Here is a 22,731-nt window from a genome sequence, read left to right on the forward strand (position 1 = left end):
AATTTTCATACTTCAAAAATCTTTTTTTCAAAACACATAAATAGGTCGCTCCTCAACACAACACCTTCAAGGTTACAGTGATATTCTTAAGTAAGGAAATATATACCCCCCCCCCCAAAAGGGAAATGACATGAGCATAAAATCACATACTATAAATTTATTATATTAAATTTATTATATAAACTCCTGGACTGTAAAGTGCTAGCTTCCACCTGCAATAAATACATGGTTACATGGTTTTATCTAAAAAAAAAAAAAAAAAAACATACTTAGATATGTAAATACAAAAATCTAACTAACACAGCTAGAAGGGTTCAACAAAATTACATTCTTGAAAATGTGGCACTACAGGACTAGCAACAGACTTTTCTGATATCTCTGACATGTTCCAAAATTATTTTCCTAATTGCTCAAATGGTCTGTCCCACATAATATTAGGGGCATCAACGTTTTAAACAGTACACAACACTTAAGTGTTAATTAAAGCACTGAGAACCATTCACCCTTCGACCACGAATAGCATACTTTCCTGTATGATCCTAAAAAGGACAAACAAAGAGACCTTTACTCCGAGATGAATCAGAATTACTTAGATTGCTGAATGGGCCAACTGTTCCACTGAAGAAGCTAAATTTTACTAAGTAACCCTTAGGCACTCCATTAAAAAACACAGCCCAAACTTCATCATTCAAAATAATCTGCCAGTGTTTCTGTTGTATACAAAAAAATAACCCCTACAAATGGTGACCATCTAGTGATAAAATAATCAACTCTTGTGTCAGAGGAATATGCCCCTCTAATGTTAAGACTTGTATTCCCTGTGTCTCTAGGTATGCACCATACTCAAAGACAGAGAAAAAGGCAATCAGATTCAAATCCACTCTTACTTAGCTTCTTCCATGTAACAGTGGTTACACCAAACCAAAACACTGATTATCTGTGCACACTCTATGTACTCTAAAGAATTCATAAAAGGACAAAGAGTTTAGCAAATGGGGGGCACTAGTTTAAAATAAAAAATCATTAACAAAAGCTGGCTTCTGATATAGCTTAATCAAAACCTGATTACATTTTGTATGCATTAATAACTCCAAATATTCACTATAGGCTTTTATGTGCTAGTTGTAAATTTAATACAGAGTCTATTAAATCATATCCTATCTTAAAAATTACAAGTTCATCTTCTGAGTTGGAAGTCTGGCAGCATACACAGGTTTGAGGTGGTTTGGATTAGCCGGGGTTCAGAATGTTTGACCTTAAGCATATAATCCCTCTAGGCAAGCATCTAGGAGTTATATCTACACTTGGGAGATGCAACTATTTTTTTCGGGGGTGGGGTCTTCCTGTGTTAATAAGGGAGTGGAATTTGATTACATTCAATGAAGATATGCACAGAAGACCCAAGCTTTTCAGAATTCCCACAGTTAAGGAATTCTTTGTTGCAAAGTGTAAAATCACAAGGCTGACAGACAATGGAGGGATAGAAAGAGGCACCACACCCTCAACTAAATATTTATTCCAATTCTGAAAATGCACAACTCCCAGGGGAAGAATATATTCAGAAGAGAAAAGAAAGAACAGGACTCAAACTCACCACCACTCCATTGATTGCAAGCTTCACTAGTCCCTACAAAATGTGGACCAGTGAAGATCGCAATAAATGGAGTGGTGGTGTGTTCAAGTCCCGTTCTCTTCCTTTTCTCTTCCCAGTTTGGAATTGCTCACTGAGGTTTGGTTTTTGGAAAGGACATATTCCCTAAAATCAAGGAATGTCCATCTTAAAACCATCTCTTAGTCTCGATCGTTAACAAGTGAATCACAGGAGAGAAAAAAAACTCTCTCATGATACTACATTGGGACTTTTGAGTAATGGTCTTTAACGACAGTTAGGCCTTCAACTTTGCAGATTTTCCCTGGTTTCCAGATGTTATTCAGCAATTCCTCTTTGCTCGCATATGATTCAAAGTGAATGATTATGGCCCATGGCTTCCTGATTATTGATCCATTTTTGGCAGATTGTAAACTATATACCTTTTCAATGATCATCGAGTCCTTTAGAAGGCCCAATTATCAGGCAAAATGATGTTGCAATAAAAGGCTGCATAGGTCCATGTGTGTGCTAGCATATAATCCAGAGGTTTCTGATCTATGTTCCATGTCCACCTGTTTCTCAAATAGCTTTTCAGTTTTTTCTGTATTTGTCATTTTATCTCTCAATCAAGTGATTTCACTTTGCATGGTATTAACTAATAAGAATGGTCACAGGGGGTCAAATTCGCTACCTCTGCATGTCTTCAGATCTTCTCCATAAACAATCTACTTTTGCATTAACTTTTTTGTAGCTCTGATAGGATAAGTTCCTTATCTGTGTTCTGTAATCCAATTTTTTCAGTTCCACCTCTCTCTTTCTGCAGCCATATCAGCTACAGATATAAGGCGTGGAATTGCCTTCCTTTCTGCATTCTCCTCCCGCTTCTTTCCTGAATGCTAGCAACATTCAGCAGAACTTTCTGATTTCTTTTTTGATTTCTTTCAATCAATGATCATTTACATTGCAATATTTCTACCAGATTAACGAGTACCTTTCTGGTAGTGTGCTTCTTCCTAGCTGGCCATACCATAATCCTGTTTGAGGGACCAAATTCCTGCTGAAACTGTAACCAGCTTAGTATTTGCTGAGCCCTTCTCTGCTTCTCCCAAAATTCTAAATGATGATGCCTCCTGAGCCACTAACTTCTTTGTTCCAGTCTATCAAAGCCTTAAGTGACAACAATTCAGCCTTCTGACTCAGTACAGTTGTTTTCTGTAAAACTGTTCTTAAAGTATAAACTAGATATTTTCCAATCTGTTAATGATTAGGGCTTTAAAAAATAAACTCAAAACAAAATATATTGTGTAAACCTGGTAAACTTCTCAAATCATCAAGCAGTACAGCGTTCCAGCTGGAGACATACTGGTAGTTATTAAAACTGTGAAAAAGTGTTGTGGAGATTGCTAAATATACGCTCTCTAATCTAGCATCTCTAGTCATCTTGCAAAACTAGGAATACTTAACTTATGCCATGCAAGCCTGTGTTTAGCTCTAATTGGAACTGCAAGCTTACCTTTAAGAATCAATGGTAGTATCTGCAATGCTTGAATGCAGTTATGAAAAATCTCAGTGTCTTTCCAGTGTATGGTAACTACTGCTTTCACAGATAGTTATATATCAGTTTTGCAGTTTTAATAACATAGATGCAAGTGGGATGCCCAAGTACTGAAGATATGGATGACCCCACAAGTAAGAATAATCTCTTCTAAACTATACTGACAGATTATAAACAATGTTTAATGATTTTGTGTTAGACGAATTAAACTTGTAGCCTAACAGCTGGTCAGATTTATTCAGTTTTTCAAATAAAAGTTCCAGGTCATTATCTGTTTAAGCTAACTACATGAACAGGTCATTTGCATATAGAGATGGTTTGCATTCTAGACTCCTCCATTCAAAATCCTTCCCAATTTGCTGATCTCAGTCATATGGCTAAAGGTTCAGGGTGAAGGACAAACCAAATAGAGGAAAGAGTCATCCCTGGCATGTGCCTGTATTTATTAGGAATGACTCAGATAGGTAGTCTAACTCTTACTTACACTTAAAAGTTGAGGCTCAACAACTACAACACAAAAACTACACTAAATCCAAAATACTCTAAGGCCATGTACATGTAATCCTACTCCACGAGATCAGGTGCTTCTCTTGCATCAGACTTAGAAATAAGTGCTAATTAATGCTATCCACTTCTCTATCACAAGGACGGTCTTAATTATGTAGCTGTGCAACTAAAAATATTTCTCTCTATGTAGCGGACCACAATGGTCTCTCCCTATTAACAAAGGGAAAAATATGCTATCCTCAACACCACAATTGTCACAAATACTCTGTAGACTTTAGAAAAGAAACTGGATGGTATGAGGATGAAGATTTTAAGCCCTTACTTGGCTTAATTACTGAAACAAAGGTTTTCTTCTGAATGTCCAAAACTTGCCTCCCTATAAAAAAGCTTTAGAAAGATTCACAAAATCATTAATAAACAACTCTTTACATGTCATATAAATATCAACTGACATATCATCCAAACCTGAGGACTTTTTTTTTGCCTTTTATTTTGTTCCATCCAGGACCTTGCCTGATGGGTTCTCCACCTTTGCCTAACTAGCACACTTGTTCCCTGAGGATGGGAACTGGGTATTCCTGGGCTAGACAACAGTCCTATGTAGCCCATTTGCCTCTGCTGTAAGACCCTTAAACCTGTCACAATTACTTGCTTGACTTATAATTCTACCATAGGCAATACTTTTCAGCTGTACAATGTTCCCCTAGTAATTCTTCCATACTTTTCTTTCAAAGACAGATAGGCCCACCCTCCAACAATAAGGAAATTTATTTGTGAAACAGATACTAAACCTTAGAGTGGAATGATATAAGGTAAGTACACTTGTTTCTGTTATAGCATGTAAATGTGCTCTGTAGTTAAAACAATTTTATCAATCTTTGGAAAGCTCTTGAAGCAATATAAGTAATATGTAAAATGTGGCTCTGCTCACGCAGTCTTTCTTACCATGCACACACTTTCCAAATACGGAGATAAAAAATTGCCTAGGGATAGTACAACTAGTAACCTTGGTCCAATCCTTAATATCCATTACTATCACAATATTCCAGTCCTCAGGACAGATTGTACAACATTCCCTAAATGACATCCAGCCCCTTAGTAAAATGGCCAATTCTTCCATACACTGTTCCTGAATAGACAATGGTGTAAAATATTTATTCTGGTAGGTACACCTACCTACCCCTTACATGTTACATCAGCCTAATTTATCCTTTTGCACAATTCTGTTGAAATACATTAAGTCTCTATGAATTACGGTGCAAACCCCTCAATGTTTTCCTAACTCAGAGGGAGCATAAAATACTTCACTGCTTTCAATCTTGACTAATCTGTCATGTGTTTAGTCATATAAATGTGTGTTTTACAGGAGGATGATTAGGTGAAACTGCTTTACACAAGGAAAAAATTTCTAAGACTGTTTAACTAGAGAATTTAACCCATACTACAGCTCCATTCCAACCCCTAAAGAACCTGAAGCTTTCTAAAGCAGTGTTTCTTGGAATGATAACCTTTTCATAAAAGTAAAAGCACTTCCGGGGCCAGATCAATTGACAAAGCTTTAACAAAAATGTACAATCGTACATATTTTAAATATAGCTTTACTATTTTGTTCAATTTTACTTTATCTTTTTGTTGACAGAGTAAACCCACTGGACAAATTGTCTTTTTTTAAGCTGAAACCCTGGGAGTAGGCAAATGAAGGTGGGAATTAAAACTATGTTCCATGGATACAGGAAACAAGTTATTAACAGTCAAGGAAGTGGGCACATAACCCAGCTAAGTCTGACTAGAAGAGCAGAGATTAACTTCATATTTGCTGCAATATTAACTAGCATCTGCTCAATTTCAGATAAGTAGGCAGCCTGTATAATAGCAAAGTTTGCTAATTTTACCATGTTAAATTTATTGCCTCTCACAATGTTAAGTATGTATTAATATAAACAGTGAACCAGTTGCCTTGCTTTAAAGCAAATTCAGGCTTACCTACAACAATCTAATGACCATTATCAAAAAATTACATCAAGACATTAAGTGTCTCGTACTTCCTATCTAATTAGCAAACCATCCATGAAACATCACAGAATAACTAATAACAGTTTCCTGTTTCTTATACCCTCTGCAATTTTTTTTTATCTCTAGTCTCCCTTTTCAATAATTTATTAACTTTCAAGCATTCTAAAAAAATAATCCAGGATAGCTTACTGAAATTTTAAGTAACAGCCATAGATGTACACAAAGCACATAAAACAGGGTAATTTCTTTCTAGACAAAAGATGAACGCTAATTCCAAGAAAATATTCTCAAAGAAACTATTCTTAACTATATTTTTGTCTCTGCAGAATCTCTCAGATTTTCCCTTTTTGGCTTTGTCCTTTTCCAGACTTCTATACAGTTGCTCAAGAAAGTCAGTGACAGTTGCATTTCAGTATCCTTCTGCATTCAGTCATACTCCTCTTAAACATTATGTGAACTCATGTAAAGAAAAAATGTCTCCTAAACACTCACAGTTGTTTTAAAACTATACCTTTTAATGTAGAAACTTCATGATGCTGAACACTCAATTAGTCTTGCTGACACTCTTCTAAATCAAAGATAAGAAAGAAACATACTGACTTGATTTTTCTGCTGATAGCGATTTCATAAGGTGAACATAAAACACAACTTTCTCTCTCTACATCAAAGGAGAGAAATACAGAAATTTAACATTAAAGATACCAAGAAGCATTCTCTTGCCCTAAACTGGGATGATGGATTTGGACTTATCCATGCTGTTTACAATCTGCCCAATTATCTTCCATGTCTTGTGTTGCTGCTGTTTTTCTTTCTGCTTTTCCGTTAGGGGTCGCCAAAGTGGAACTCCGGTCTGCTAATGATTGGCAGTAGATTTGTACGGTGCAGAGGTGTCAGCTCGATGCCCAACCTTCAACGAAGGCATGCCCATTCACGCATGTCTTTCGAACGCTACTTGACCGTGGGGAGGACATGCAGACTCCACACAGAAGGCACTCCAGCCGAGAATCGAACGGGAGAACCTCTTGCTGTGAGGCAACAACGGTACCTCTGCACCACCTTCACAGCTTCCTCTGGCTCCAGACATGTTACTTACCCATCTGGCAAAGTAGCCTACAGCTATGCTGGCTCAAATGGCTTGCATTTTAGTTTGGTTTGCCTACACAGATGAATCCCTGACTGAAATAACTTCTCTCCCTGATGATCACACATTGTGCAGTAGAATAACTTATCCCTAGCAACTACATTGAAAATAGAAGCCTCTCCTTGCACTAAAAATTCACATCAAACACTAATGTAGCTCTGGGCATAGTTCTTCTAACATACTGTGGCAAATACACCCAGTCAGCATGTTAAGAGTTGTAGTAATGACAGCCTACTTAACAATCTTATTAGGCAAAATACCACAAATGTTCCTGGTTTCTTCCTCTGAAGAAACAGAGAACTGCATTTAAGGTTTTTTTCTATGTGCGCCCTGTCTTCTAAGTCTTCTCCATCAATTCCAGTAGGTCCATATCTGACTTTTAGGCCACTCACCTGTGGTTAACCTCCAACATCTTAAAGTTAACCAGTTTATCTGAATGTAGCATTAGGTTCTGTTCACTTTCTTTTGCTTTAACTGAAAATTTCTGTTTGAAGTCAGCAAACTACCCACTGCTTTTGACTAGTTAAATGACCCATAATTAAATCTAGTCACCATGACATATTCAGAGGTTGTTTTATTAGTTTGCTGCAGCTCGACTGTAACTTCCTATTTAAGACTTTTCTTCGTCGCCGAAACCACTTGAAAATGTTTTGAGGGGTTTGAGCCCCAGCAGGAAGTAATCCCTTCAGGAGGAGCTTGTTTCTACAATCAGAGAGGGCCCTCAGACTAAAAGTTGCACAAACAGCGCATGGAGGGCCGCTCCTAGACAGTATACGCACTTCTCGTTGGCATCAGAATTATAAATCTTATGCCCATAAAAACTGCATTTCTTAAAATCCATAGGTTTTTCTGGCATGGCTTTCGCAGACATGAAGGCAGTAAACCCTAAAGAGGAAGAAAAAAGGGTTTTTAAACAATAGGTTTAACTGGAAAAGTTAAAATTTAAGCTAAAGTAGATTTTTACCTGAAAGCTGAAACAGATACAAGAAAACCAGCTTTTTTTTTCCTTTTAGGAAAGAGTAGAAAATATATATAGAGGGCCAGTCAAGTACCAAGAGTGGTACGAGAGAAGGAACAGACAACAGTAATTGGGGAAAATCCCTAACACCCGCGAACGGCTGAGGGAGGAAAGAAGTTTAAAAGCAATTCTAAGAAGAAATTAGAAGAACTTAGTACTAGAATTAACAAAGAAAAAGTTCAAAAAGATACTCTTACACACTTGAGCTTGGATCTTTCCATTTTGCAGCTACGGCAGCAAACAAGATATGAGGAGTTGGGGATGGAATAGAGCACTATGGGTAAAGGGAGGAGCTCAAGATTTGGATCCAAAATCTTGTAAATGCAGCAGTCTCGGATCCGAGGATTGGGTCCTAGACCCATTCATGAGGAAGAATGAAAATGACAATCAGATCTTTATATTTCCATGTGTTTTCTGCTCTTCTGTCACTCAAGTACATGGTGTGTAAAAGCCCAGCAGGCCACTCTACCTTCCAAACATGAACAAGTAAGTTTAAAGAAACAATACAGTGGAGTCCTCAGCTGAAAAATCAAAGCAAGCATTTCAAAACAATTCAAATTCAAAATTCCAGTTTACTAATGAACTTAAAGAAAATTAAGCACTATGAAGAAAAAGTATATTTGTTCTTTTTTATGTACTGTTTCAAAAATAAGTAATTAAGCAAAACAAATAAAGAAAAACATATTACTTGACATTTACATCCTGACAGGCAAGGTTAAATAAAGGTGCTTTAAAATGTGATATCTTGAAGCAAGCTGAAGTGGAACATATCTGAAGCTATAGTGAAAGTAGATTTCAAAGGTGTGGCAAATATTAGGCAAATCTAAACTCAAAAGCTTCAAGTGTAATGCCCAGAACAAGCAACAGCCCCAAATTAGTTCATCACAGCACTTGTACTGCGCAATAGGAAACAAGGAATTCTTTAGGAAGAAACAAGGTCAGAGACTGCAAATACACAAATGCAAACACACAAAAATTAAGGAATTCTACAGGTTAAAAAAAAAGTCATGTAGGTGCCAAAAACACTAGCACCAAGATAATGAAAGCTGTAGAAAAATGTACAGTCAAGTAGTATAGACCCAGAACACTTATTTATAATTTACTTTTTAGCAAGGTTGAGGCCAATTTTCAGTGAAGGCACAGGAGTACTGCTGATTCAGTGACTTAATCAGAGCCACACTGCATGCAAATGGAGACTGATGAAAATCAAACATAGAACTACATGAAAAAGCTCATAAGCAGCATGTAGCCATAATCCTCTGCACAAAACTGCCAGAAAACAGGTAAGTATACGTCAGCCTGTCACCACTGTAAATAGAAGTGAGACAAAGTAGAAGTTGTAGAATCCTTTAAAGCAGCATGAGAAGCCAAGGCATTAGTGCTGGGCATGCTCAGTATCAAATGACTACAGGTTAGCCATTGCTGAATAGTATCCAAACCATCTGAGTGTTTATGACCACCACAGATTCATGAGGCAAGAACAAGTAAAAACAGCAGATTTCTCCTTCTAATGAATTCTCTCAAAGGTAACAAATACACAACAAAAAAAAGAGCAACAAACACAAAATGGAACCTGAAGTACTCTGCAATTCACAATGGTAGGCAGAAAAAGTATTAATGCATTATACAACTTGCTTAACATCAAATGGACCCTGGTTGAGTTTATCAAAGAATGCTCACAGCTCCACCACAAAGGCTGTTGAGAACAGTTAGGAATGCCAGAAAATAGGGATCATAGTTCATGCTGCTTTGCTCACTGCATCAAAAGGGATATCACTCAACCAAGACTGGTTAGGAAAGAAATAATTAGCTTTAATGGCTACCTGCTGCTTGAGTTGAGATATCAAACTACAGCTGGTAGGTACTTCAAAAGCGTTGATCAATTAGGGAATGTTGTCAACAGCCTAAGTATAAAACTCCATGACCTTGTAAAGTGGAGTAGGCTAATGGCTACACTTATTAAAGCTGTCTACAGCCCTAGACTCCTTACCCACATGCAGGTCACTGAAAGTATAAGAATGTGTTCAAAACTGGCTAAAGATAAAAGTCATCATGGTTTCCTGCAAAAACAGTATATTCATCAGCAATCCAATTACCTTATCAGTCATCTTAATGACATAAAACAGGGATCAAGCTGTGACTAGTTAAAACTTCAGAATAAACCAAAAGGTATTCAAGTGGAAGACACTACCCATTTTGGTCAGTAGACTTCACGAAATCTGCACTGAGGGCTATACTGATGGAACCTGTAGCCTGTTGTTGAGACCATTATTCTTGTTCTTTCATAGCATGAAAGATATTGCAAAATAATAGTTATTCTAATGTGACCACCATGGAATAAGACTAGCTCTGACATTCTCAATATCTGAGGAGTCAGAACAACACAACTTCAAATTCCTACTTGATGAAGGATACTCACAGGTTTTGTTTTAAATACTTTTCTTCCCTTCTGCAAAGGGGGCAAGCTCCTCGTCTAACACACTCAGGTGGACAATAGGCAGAGTTGGCCATAAAGTCCCTTAAAAGCTGAAGAATGAGAGAACATGACACCAGAACCTGCTGGAGTAAGTAAAGCAGATAAGTGCCAAATGTCCAAAGCAATCACACTTGAAACCTAACATACAGAAAAAAGCTGGCAACAGCATAACAGAATTAAGCACTATACCACTCCTATGGCATAGAGGGAAAAAGCCCCGACTACTGCCCAGCCAACCTGGGATTGAATACCAGCTCAGGTGACAGAGTTGGCAGATTGGAATGGGCATTCCCACATAATCTCTGGTGCAAGCCAGTGATGTAGTCTAAGGAAGGATTTGGGTAGTACTTGGAGTTGCTGCAGAGGTGTGATGATACATTAGCAAGTCCCCCACTGCACATCTACCATGATTAATACCAAGGACTTTGGGCAGGGTAGGTCATAAAAAATATCGCCTGGCAAATTATATGATGACCAGACACCCCCCCAACACCCCCCCCCTCCAAGATGCCCTTAAAATTCGAGCTGGCAACATCCATATGGAGAAATTCTAAGGGTTACTAGGAGGCTGCTGGTAGACCCAGAGATGGATGTAGGGAGGCAGCCAAAAATAAATACTTGAGATGCACACCCTGCTGACAGCTAGTGCCACTTAGGTAGACAAGAGGCAAGATGGAAGAAAACCCAGGGAAATTCAGGCAGAGGATTCTGGGGGGGGGGGTTCTAAGCTGTGGCTAAAAAGTCAATCTATCACCACCTAAGTAGAGCAGCAAATGCTGTAGATACTGTAAATGAGCCCCAAAAGTGAAATTTACTGGAGGAGAGAAAATTAAAAAAAAGCCCTGGAAGATGAGGAATAGCCAGTATCGACAAATGATGCCTTAACACCAGAAGTAGTCAGTACACTTGCAAGTCGGGCTACTAGTACCACCATTGTAGGCCCCCAGTGGAATTTCTGTTGTGAAGGATAACTAGTACAGGAAGTCCCAGAATTATTACGTAAAGCAGGCAGTCTCAAACCTGACACAAATAAAACCTTTATCCTCACTTACTAAGCTAGGGGCAGATGATGAGTGAAAGATGCTAGCTGAAACAACACAGAAAATGAGAATTAGAATATGACAGCAACTTAAGTTTCCTAGACATTCCATGTTCAAAATATTTTTCATTATGGTGAAGATCTTTATGATATGGAGGGTGGAGAAGAAGCAACCAGCACATCTGGAGAGTTCACCTTGACATCTATTTTTGCAAGATTCTCACTAAACAAACAGATATGGTAAATGAAATGATTTAAGTGAACAAACCTGAACATTTTTCCTCTGATATCTAATGGCTCTGTGGTAGTCAAAGCTATACGGACTCCGAACAAGGTTATATTTTGCCTTGACACAAAGGATTCAGAGGAACATCAACGAGCAAAGAGCATCAGTTAACTGCCCATTAATTTCATTTTAAAGGGAGACCCCCCCCCCCAAAAAAAAAAGAGGAAGGAATATTGAAAAGTGCAAGTATGAAAGCCCACAGAAACATGAACTTGGTCCACTAAGTGGCAGGCAGTAAATGGAAGGCAGAAGAGAACTATTTATAATGACAAAAAACTGCCCCCTATGTAAGATATGGTCAGTAAATAACTGAAAAGAGAAATTTGGGCAGGTGATCCTACTGCCAACCAGCATATGACTAAAAATACAGAAATCTGTTCCAAGACACTGCTGAAGCAAGATCAGCAATGAGCTGTATTCCTACATGAACAGGAAAAATAAATGGGAGAGGGAAAACTCCCTCTCCCCTTTACAATTCTTAACAGCAGCAGTAGTCCACCCAATGGGAAAAATCGACCTTATTAAGAAAACAGTCTGAAAACGAATATGCAACAACTAGCATGATAAAGTGGAGTTCGAAATAAATGCAAAATGCAAACTGAGAATGCCTTAGAAATATCTGCCATTCTCTAGACAGTGAGCAGTTTACACAATGAAATATTTTTATGCTAAAATTGTACATATAAAGTAAGTTATCTGAAGTATTACCGAGTCATAAATTCCTCAAATTTGGAACTGGTAAGATTAAGAGATGACCAATGGGTGTCTGCCACAGGTTTATGCTCAGGAGGACCTAGATAGGCAAGCAGTGTAGCCATTTTATCAAAAGGTCTTCTTCCTACGGCCTTGTGGTCCCTAAAAAAACAGTATACGTACATGTTAAACAATCATCAAATTCAGATAATACCAAAAAAAGTAAACCCAATATCAGATGCAAATAATATTCAGATGAAAACAATATTCAACTATGATCAATTTACACTTCTAATACCAATGTAAATGAAGAATTCTGCACAAGAAACTTGCCACAAGAGAATATCTTTAAAGAGCAGTAAATTTAACACTAGATATCTCATTAACCCACTATAAGTGTGATTATTTCCTGGCTAGAGGTTCTGATCAACTGCTCTCATATTCCAATATTTCAAGTCACAATTCCATACAATCTTTGTGTGAGGCACATATGCACATCAAGCACTGTTAGGAGCTGCCACCTGTTCACTGAGCCCCTTCTAACGTTCAATAAGAACTGCGATTGTACTAAGTCACTGTCATTAATACAATTAGTATAAAATAAATGCAGTCCTGTAATAAACAAATAGAACAACTATAACAGAATGATGTCAGTACTGTTAGGGGGAAGAGAAACAGCGAACTGAAAGTCACAGTGACTTCTGATCTAGTCTTAGCCAGCTCCATTGGAATAAACAGATGGAAGTCCCAACTTCAACTTAGGTGACTAGTCAGATAACTCGGATGCCTGTTGGAATGGGAAGGGGAAAAGAATGATGAGGAAATTACTTTCTTGGGGGTATGATGGGTCAGCGGAGGCAGGCTGCTTCTACAACACTGCTGGGAGACTGGAGGTTGGGATGACAGCTGGGACTGGGAGAGTGGAAAGGTATGAGTCTCTGCACCCCCCCCCCCCGGCTCATTCCAGGCTGTGTCCAGGATCACTCTTCATGGCTTACCTAGACTAAGGAAGAAATGCTGGCACACCTTGAGAGGGGTAAGATCAACTTATGTGGTCAGCCTCTTAAGCTGTCTAGTCCCTCTACAAAACTTGCTTTACCAGAGAAGCAGTGGCAGCTGCTGACTCTGGAGTGGTATCAACCAGAAGGGTGCATTAGGCAGGACTGAGGATATGCAGAGGCTAATTGGGAACACCACACTATTAAGGATGATGAATAATTCTAAGATATGCAGTAACAGAAATACATAAGACTATATACATATAGTAATCTATGATATTTGATTGACTGCTCACTTAACTGAATCAGAAATCACTGAACAAACTGAATCACAACTGATAGAAAACTATCTACATAACTGTGGGGAAAAGAAAAAACACAGCAGACAGTGAAACAGTGCTGGTTTACAAAAACAAAATTCTACAGATATTGAGAAGTGACATGAAAGTGGCCTTTGCCAATCCACGCACTCTCCTAGATACATTTCCCTAATAACTCCTACGATCAAAACCGACACCATCACATATACACTTCTACACATTTCTGTCAATTGTGTTCGACCATTTGTAATTCAGTTAAAAAATAAGGACCCATATTTTATACACATGCATATCATCATAAGTACCATATACACAAATGCACTTTCCTCTTTGAGGAAGGTCACTGCAACAGAAAATTACAGCATTTGGGGACATTCTTAAAATGTCTTTGCAGAAAAATTTCTGACATATGATGCATGGGCAGTTGTTATCTTAATGGAATTAATAAAAGGGCAACACCATGGAATCACACATTTAGAAGCACTTTGCTAATTGACTGGCAGACCCATTCTTTACCCTTCACAAAAAAACAAAAAGCTGTTTAAGTTTTTCTGAATTCCCTGGTTCTCTTACTACAGCATTTAAGCTCTTTGCATATCCAAAAATGCAAGTCATGTCGTCTACCATTACTCTGGTAAACTGTGTCAAGACTGGAAGTTTTTCAGATCGACTTATAGGCACCACTGGTGCAAAAAATAGCACAGCAGATGTGTTAGTTTTCAGTGATACAATTCTATCTGCCAATACCAAGATGGTTTACACATAAGAGCTCAACAGTGAAATAATCTGCTACATAAATTTAACAAGTGGAAAGGATAGTTACTTGAGAAAACTTGCATAACAAGTAGATGTTTGAATGCTCACTTGTGCAGCAATCTAAGCTATATGGTTTGAAGTCTACCTTCGAAAGTTTTCAGGGCAATTTCTAAATGCACAGACAGTTGTTCAGCTCGAGCTGAGCTGACAAACTCGAGCTTGGGTATCAAGCCCTTCGGAAAGTTCAGTTATGCAAGTTCCACTTGCCTGTAAAAACAGATGTTCACAGAACACCGTACCTTTCTGGAATATGGGTAGTAGTGCCTTACTACCCTCCCCTGCTGGCAGTCTCTCAAAACTTCAGGCTCCTCCTCCTGCATACTTGTGGCTGGGAAGGGCCACTCAGCTGCTAGAGCAGGCTATTCCTTCACAGCTACAGACAACAGCTCTCAGATTTTCCCTAGGGTCAAGAGGAAAACCAGATGGAAAAAAGCAAGCTTTGCAAACACCTACTGTTCCAAACCAAAGCCAAACAGCACATGCGCTCATACACAGATATACGCCCCCGCCCCGAAAAAAGCTGCTAGACAAAAAAACAGCAGTAACAACCAACCATACACTATGTACATCCAACTAAAGGGGTAAGGTAAGAAGGTACTGCCAGAAAGGCAGTGCGTTCTATGAACAAATACCTTTTCTAAAATGCTAGTTAAGAGGAAAAGGCCATTAGTGGAATGTGGCTTTAACGTGCCTGGATTCGCTTCACAATTATGGGCATAATAAAAAAACAATATCAGAGGACAACCAACATGCAATGATTTGCTTAGAGACAGCTTGGCCTTTGCCACATGAAGGAAGTAAAAAGCCTTTCTGCCTTTCTAAGGGGCTTTGTCTTGTTGAGGTGGGATCTGAGCTACTGATGGACAAAGTACAATGTATCATTAATCTTTAATTCCAGAATTCTAACAGAAGCAAGGCAGAAAAATATACAGGTTGAGATCGAATTCTTAAATCACTCATGGCATTAGAGAAGGACTATTGCATACTGTGATCATAGCTGGCACTGCCAGCCATGCTAGAAGTGGGGCAGTGGATGTATGACTTGGGCCAGCAAAGCTAGCTGGAATTTTATAAATAATTATATGTCATTTGTAAATCAATATTTTTTGTACAACTGCTTGTACTGAAAATGTATTTATGAGGTTTGCTTGCAGTGCACCCTGCTGAAATGAAAAGCAGTGGTGCAGCGGTAGTGTTGTCGCCTCACAGCAAGAGGTTCTCCAGTTCGATTCTCAGCTGGGGTGCCTTCTGTGTGGAGTCTGCATGTCCTCCCTTCGTTTGTGTGGGTTTCCTCCAGGTGCTCTGGTTTCCTCCCACGTTACAAAGACATGCATCTGGAGTGTTTCTCCCCAGGCCTCTGCTGAAAATTGGCTTCATTCCGAGTCGGACCTTCCCAGTTAACAAATGTTAATTAAATAAATGTATTATTGTAACTGAATTAAATGCATATGTTCTAATAAGAGGATACTGGGACAGTGCAGGTTAACCAGCTAGCTTACTTTAAGAAACATAAGGGAAATGTAAATGAGCTGTTAAACCATTAAAATAGAACCCCACAGTGCTGAACAGAACTGGAGATGATGGGACTGGAAGAAGCCATTATTCATTAGCTCAGTAAAAGGAGGGGAAGGCCCAGGCACTGCCCTAAACATTTAGATGTGCACTGCAGCCATCTAAACTAAATTCCTGTCTCAGCTTCAAAGAGGGATAGTTGAGAAACTAGAGTCAGGTGACCAGATGAGGTCACTGTGCAAGCCATCTTGGATATTATATTTTACAGGGAGCAATTTTTGAGTATTGAGTATTCTGTTTTGGGGAACCTGACTAGACAGACTCCTCACATATTTCATTGTGCCTTCTCTATCAAGTAAGTTATTAGGGAATAGTAATTCTCCTATATTCAGTCAGGAATATAGCGAAGCTTAGTTTAGAGATTGTTTTTCTTTATTTGTAGGAGTCTGTCCATCAATCTTATTTTCAATATTTCCTGTGATTTTAACTCTGTAGTTTACTGTAAATATATATTCAGTATTCTCACATTCTTTTACTGTTTATTATTAAATATATTTAAAACATTTATTGTGGCTGGTCCTTTTCGAAAGCACTTAACCTTTGAGAGTGCTTATATTTGTTTCCTGACACTGTGTGGGCCACTCCAGAAGGCCTAGCTGCCTTGGTCATCTACAATTTGTATTAGTATTAATATTACACAGTATAATTGGACACCCTTTGTTAAGGGCCTTAGAGTAGCCGATTGTAGAGTGCCTGGTGGCGATGATAACCTTATACTCAGGACAGAAGGGGGCACAGCAGGTAAATCTGTGCTAGCCTTTCTCATGTGCATGTGTGTGTGTGTGCAAAATCAAATCTCACAGTGTGTGTGTGTGTGTGTGTGTGTGTGTGTGTGCGTATGTGTGTGTGTGTGTGTGTCTCCTACTTGGAGCAGGGACAAGAGGCACTGGGTTCACAGAGAAGGTGCTGGAGGACTTGGCTTGGACACAAGGCTGAGGACCTAACCCCTATAGCTGTAGCAGTGAGAAGTCTTACTGGGGGCCTGGTGGGAGACAGATATAGAGAACTCCAGACCCCAGGCTGAGTGTGTTCCCTGTGTGCTCTTAAGTGAAATTGTGCTTGATACACAGAGGTCTACATCTGGAAATATCGAGTACATCCATTTGTATTCCAAGTGCATGTCCCTCTCCAGTGTCAATGGTGAGGATTCAAGCTCCTTGATTACTGGCCCAGAGGGGTCATCACACAAATCACAACCCTATACCTGTGAAAATCAGTAACGGTTGTCCCATCAAGAGAGCTGCAGCTCAGAAACTAGCCTTGCAGATATCAAAGAAAAATGCAAAACAGTTTTCCAGCTTAAGAACTTAAAATCAGTGTGAGCTGTAGTAGTCATTTTTTATTAAAAATAATCGAGATCACACAAAGGAGAAATTCCTTTCAAAAACTGTTTTACCAAAAGAGAAGAAGGGGGATACATAGGCAGACATAAGAAATGGCCACAAAATATGCCTTAATGCCAAGTCATCCTGAAATTTCAAGACCAGAAGGAATGTCTTAGAAAAAATAGTTGACTGTTTTGTCTACCACCAAAACACTCGCCTGAAGAAAAGCAGCACAGGCAACTAGGATTCCAGGAGAAAGGTAGTGTTGGGTCCAACAATTCTGGACATACCAAAGAGTTTTTTCTCATGAAAAGATGGACTCATGGAGTCAACAGAATCATGGACACATTCTGCCCAAGAATTATTATGGATTCTCTGTTGAGGCAACTTTCCTCCTGGAGAATCCAAAAAAAACAAACATTTGGTATGATATAATTTTGACTTCAGAAAGAAAGGCAATTATTTTATTAAGCATGAATCAGTTATCCAACCCAGAAAAATCAATCTTTACAAAGGTGCCAAACATGATTCCCGAGATTTAACTTGAACTCTAGCTACAACAGGAAGACCAAGACCTTCTCTAGCAATTCAAGCACCTAGAAACCTACTCTGTAGGAAAATGCAAGTCTAACAAGTACGAGGAAAAAAAAATAAAAGACCATAGTCTGACAATAAGCGGCAACCAGGACAAGGCATTTTGTAACTGCACATGCTGCAGTGGAAAGCCCAAAGGGCAAACAAATCTGATAACGAAGACCAGACTCTACAAAGGTTACCAAAATAAGGGATCAACACCAGTCTTTACGACAGCTTTGATTTAAGGAGAACAAAAGACCAATTAAAGAATTCTAGCGACCAGCACCTACCAAATATAAGGGGATAAAAATAAAGGCAGGTCCGGTAGGTGATAGGGTGCCCCCTACAACAGAGGTGATTGAAGTAAACACTACTACCTATAATGCCCCATCAATGTGGTTGCGTACCCATTTGCCAGAAGCCAGTGACAGCCAGGCCACCCTACTGACAGAGTCAACTTCAGAGATGAGGCATCCAGAGGGGGGACTTGAGAAAGAGGGTGCCATGCCTTGCTATATTCAAAAAGGAGAAAAGGGAGAATTATCTTTTTATGGTAAAGGAATCCATCTTGTTAGGCTTGGTGGAGGAGCAGACCTGCCATTAACCTGATGTACCTTGGTTAATTTGGCTGGGACCTCTATTTGATAAACTGTCAAACATAACCCTGCTTAGAGGAGCAAAACTAGACAAAATAAAACATTTTCAACAGTCCTGCCTCTGTTCAGTTCTGTCATTCCATTGAATAAAGATCCGTTTAGTCATTCTACTGATTAAGTATCTGTTTAGTTGTTGAACAAAAAACACACAATTGGACTCAAGTGGTGCATACATAACCTCAGGTATAAACTCATCAGAAAGATTCTGACCGTGTCAGCAAGCATACATCTTATATTACCACTGAAAATGTTGCATATCTAGAAATAAAAAAAACTCTTCACATCACTTCCTAAAGCATACTTTGAGAAAAATGAAAAAAAAAAAAGTTTAACACAATTTTTGCTGGACAGGTTGTGACAGCCCCACTCTGGGCCAGTAATTAAGGAGTTTGAATCCTCACAACTGACAATGGAACAAAAATGTATATACTCTGTATTTCCAGATGCAGATCTCTTCTCTGCATCAAGCACAATTTCCCTTAAAAACACACAGGGAACAGAGCCCGGGGTCTGGATTTAGTTATATCTGTCTCCATCCAGGGCCCCAATAAGGCTTCCCATTAGCACAGCTAGAGGGTTAAGTCCTCAGCTGAGTGTCCAAGCCAAGCTCTCCAGCACCCTCTCTGTGAAACCAGTGTTTTGTGTTCCTGCTCCAAAAATGTGACACACACACTAAGATTTGATTTTCACACACACCTGGGAAAGGCTGGCACAGACTTGCCTTCTGTCCCCCCTTCTGCCCAGAATATAAGGCAGTTATCACTGCCACCAGCAACTACAAAGCCAGCTACCTAAGGCTCCTACAAAGATACCCAATTATACTGAATTAAATTAATATGAACACAAATGGTAATATTGACCAAGCAGCCAGGCTTCAGGAGTGGCCACAGTGTCACCAATAGATACAAGTGCTCTCAAAGGTTAAAATGTTCTCTACAGGACTAGTCACAATGAAAAGTTTAAATATATTTAGTAATAAAAGAACATGAAAATATGAAATATCTATTAAAGTAAACATCAGAGTTTCAATCACAGGAAATATTGAAAATAACACAGCTGGAAAGTATTCACACAGTTACAGAAAAACAGTACTTAACTATTCTCACTATATTTTCTTGACTGATCTAGAGAATTACTGTTCCTACTTACTTAATACAGCAAGGCAATATGAAGTAGGGGAAGGATCCTTCTATGTCAGGTTCTAAGAAACAGACTGGACTGAGACTTCTGTCTCGCCTAATATTAAAAAAATTCCTTCCATACAGAGTGACATCACATACATCTAGTCATGTGACTTCAGGTTCCCATGCAACCCTCCATTGTTAGAAACTGCTAGGATTTAGCACCTACATGTTAATAACATATACAAAAGGGAATTGCTCAGAACTGGAGCAGCTTTTGGAAGTCCAACGACAATTACAAACTTCTAGTCCTCCTACAAAGACTAGCAAACCATGCTTCTTACAGACATTGTCTCTGGCTTCATTCAAAACTGTGAGATAACATCTGTATGGCCTAGGCACAGTAATTTAATTTCTTACTATTTTCCAAAGTTAGCTGGAGTTAAGTTTAACCTATTCTCTTCCAGTATTCTCTGTTAACATACATATATCCACATATATATATATATATATATATATATATATATATATATATATATATAATTTGCTTACAAAAACAATTCAGGGCTCATTGCCGGCACATTTTTAACACAAACAACGTTACAAATCCATTTTCAACACAAACATCTGTACAAATCAGTCTGATATTCAAATAAATAATTCTTTACTAAATTCCAGCTAGCTGTGCTGGCATATGTTACACATCCACTGCCCTACTTATCCTGGCATAGCTGGCAATACCTCACATCATCACACAGGTAATGAAGCAGCAACTCCAACATAAATTTAAATATACAACATTGTTAGAACAAAATACTTTAACTACTGCTGTGCTGGACTGAGTCTGACTTGCTTCCCTATAGTACAAGGAAATTGTCTAGTCAATCTGAAGGGACTAGATTTGAAGAAGACAAAGCCTTTTTAGTAAAAGAGTGCATTGAAAAAGCAAAAGCAGAGTCCCAGACAATAGGGCTTAGACTTAGTGAAAAGCACAGTCAGACATGCTCCAAATGTTTTTATACATAAACATTTTACTAGGCAGAGCCTGCAAAAGCAGAAAAGAATTATGAGCTTTCTAAACTAAGCTGGGATCAATGAAGCAAAGGTCTTCAAGACTGATGGCCAAAACATCAAAATCCTTGCTGAATTTGAGTGCAGCCAAACAAACCATGACGTTGAACCCCCAACTAAATCAGGATCCAAGGAAAACAGAATAATGGTAGATACAATGGGGGAAAACAGTCAAACTTTTGCACAAAACAAGGTGGGTTTAAAGTCTCCCTTACTTTCTTTTGAATATTCAACACTAGTGGGAAAATCCCCAAGGGGAAATGTATCAATACTGACAACAGAATCTGTGCCCCTAACTTACCCTGAACCTAAAAGATATAGTTCTCCCATAACTTAAGCAAGCTAATTTAAAGACCCAGATGATGTGACTGACCCTCATGTCACAAAGAGTTATGGCACCATACCCCACACCAGGGGACCTTGAGGTAAAAGATGTTGAATGTTCTGACAGTCTGTCCATGGCTAAGGCTACTTGGAGTCACAAGTCATAGGTTAAGGCATATTTGTGATTGGTATGAGTTACAGGTGTATAAGGGGTAGATGGTTGTGTCTGTGTGTGTGTGTGTGGGGGGATGGGGCACCATATCACACCAAGTCAGGGGACAAATTTCTAGCCAGATCAATACCAAATATTGGCAAGCACAGTCATCCCAATATCTAAGTGGACAAAACATACTATTTACCCTTAAAATATTAAATGTAAGTCTATTTCTACAAGGATACAGTTCTGAATAATGCATTAAGTAAAATATCAATTTCAGTAATCCAACATTAAGCAAAAATCCATGTCCCAAAGGACCCCAAAAACAGAAATAAAGGTTATAAACACCCCAAAGATAATAAAACAGTATAAAATAGTCATAGACAAGGAATTAAGAATAAATTTAAAATTTCCTATCAGAAATGATTCAGAAACAAAATGTACCAAAAACTGTGACTTAAATGAAGACATTCTTTAAAATGTCATCAAATTACACCATTCACTTACAAACATGAAGATATGAATACAAACTGCGAAAAATTATAGTTATGTACTCACCGTAACTCTGCTGTGCATTCTCTGTTTTCATTCTTCCTCAACTGATGAGTCTCAGATCCATCATTGGCCACTTGATAAAAAATAGGTTCCATAGCTTGAACTTCCCTCCTTACTCATAATCCCCCATCTACTCCTGGCACACCTCATATTCAGTTTGTCCCCTACTTAGTTTATTACAATAATTACAATGTAAAAGGTAAATTCAGCCAATGGTAATATTTAAGTTAAAGAACGCAGAAGGTGGAAATGCTAGAAACAGGAGAAGAATCAGGAATATCCCCGATGTCACGTCCAGATCCAGACAAAAAAGGGAGGGGGAATAGTGGGCGGGAAGTTGAGGAAGGATGAAAACAGACAACACAGATGTACAGTTATGGTTAGCACACGACAATAACATATATGATGATGATGCTTTTGCCTGTTTCTTACCTGATGGGATAGAGTCACCAGCTGGAGTAATCTTAGGCGGTCCTCAAGGAAATATATGCCGGAGTACCACGGCGCCAAACACTGCCCTAATTCTTGATAATATATACAATTTGTAATAAGCTGCAAAAGGTATGAGCATTGGACCATACAGCAGCTTGCACATGTCATCTACAGATGCTTTAGACCAAAAAAGCAGACTGTGTTGCCATAAAGCTGGTGGAGCATTAGGATTTTGGGTAATGGGCAGGCCTTTGCTCCTGTAAATAAAGGTAATGCAATCACAGTAAGCTATCTTGCTAGAGTCACTTTTGTCACTGCTGTTCCTAATTTGTCTTTGGAAAAGGTTATAAACAGCTGTTTTGATTTCCTTAGGCCCTTACTTCTATGAATGTAAAATCTGAGCTGTCTATGAACATCCAATAAATGAAACATGTATTTCCCTTTGTTGGAAAATTTAGGAAATAAAACTGGTAGGTTAACTGTTTGAGG

General features: G+C 38.6%; 1 protein-coding gene across 1 annotated transcript in view; it reads right to left on the reverse strand.

The window, feature by feature from the left end:
• The window catches only part of NF1 (neurofibromin 1), a 5,218,972-nt gene that overhangs the window by 1,735,493 nt on the left and 3,460,748 nt on the right, over positions 1–22,731 (reverse strand). The window contains exon 34 of the mRNA XM_044054637.1: positions 12,335–12,481. Within this exon, the coding sequence (XP_043910572.1) occupies positions 12,335–12,481 (147 nt within the window). The remainder of the gene's footprint in view (positions 1–12,334; positions 12,482–22,731) is intronic.

The sequence above is a fragment of the Protopterus annectens genome, chromosome 13.part0 (assembly GCF_019279795.1).
Source record: "Protopterus annectens isolate FY-2018-M chromosome 13.part0, PAN1.0, whole genome shotgun sequence".
Classification (NCBI taxonomy): domain Eukaryota; kingdom Metazoa; phylum Chordata; order Ceratodontiformes; family Protopteridae; genus Protopterus; species Protopterus annectens.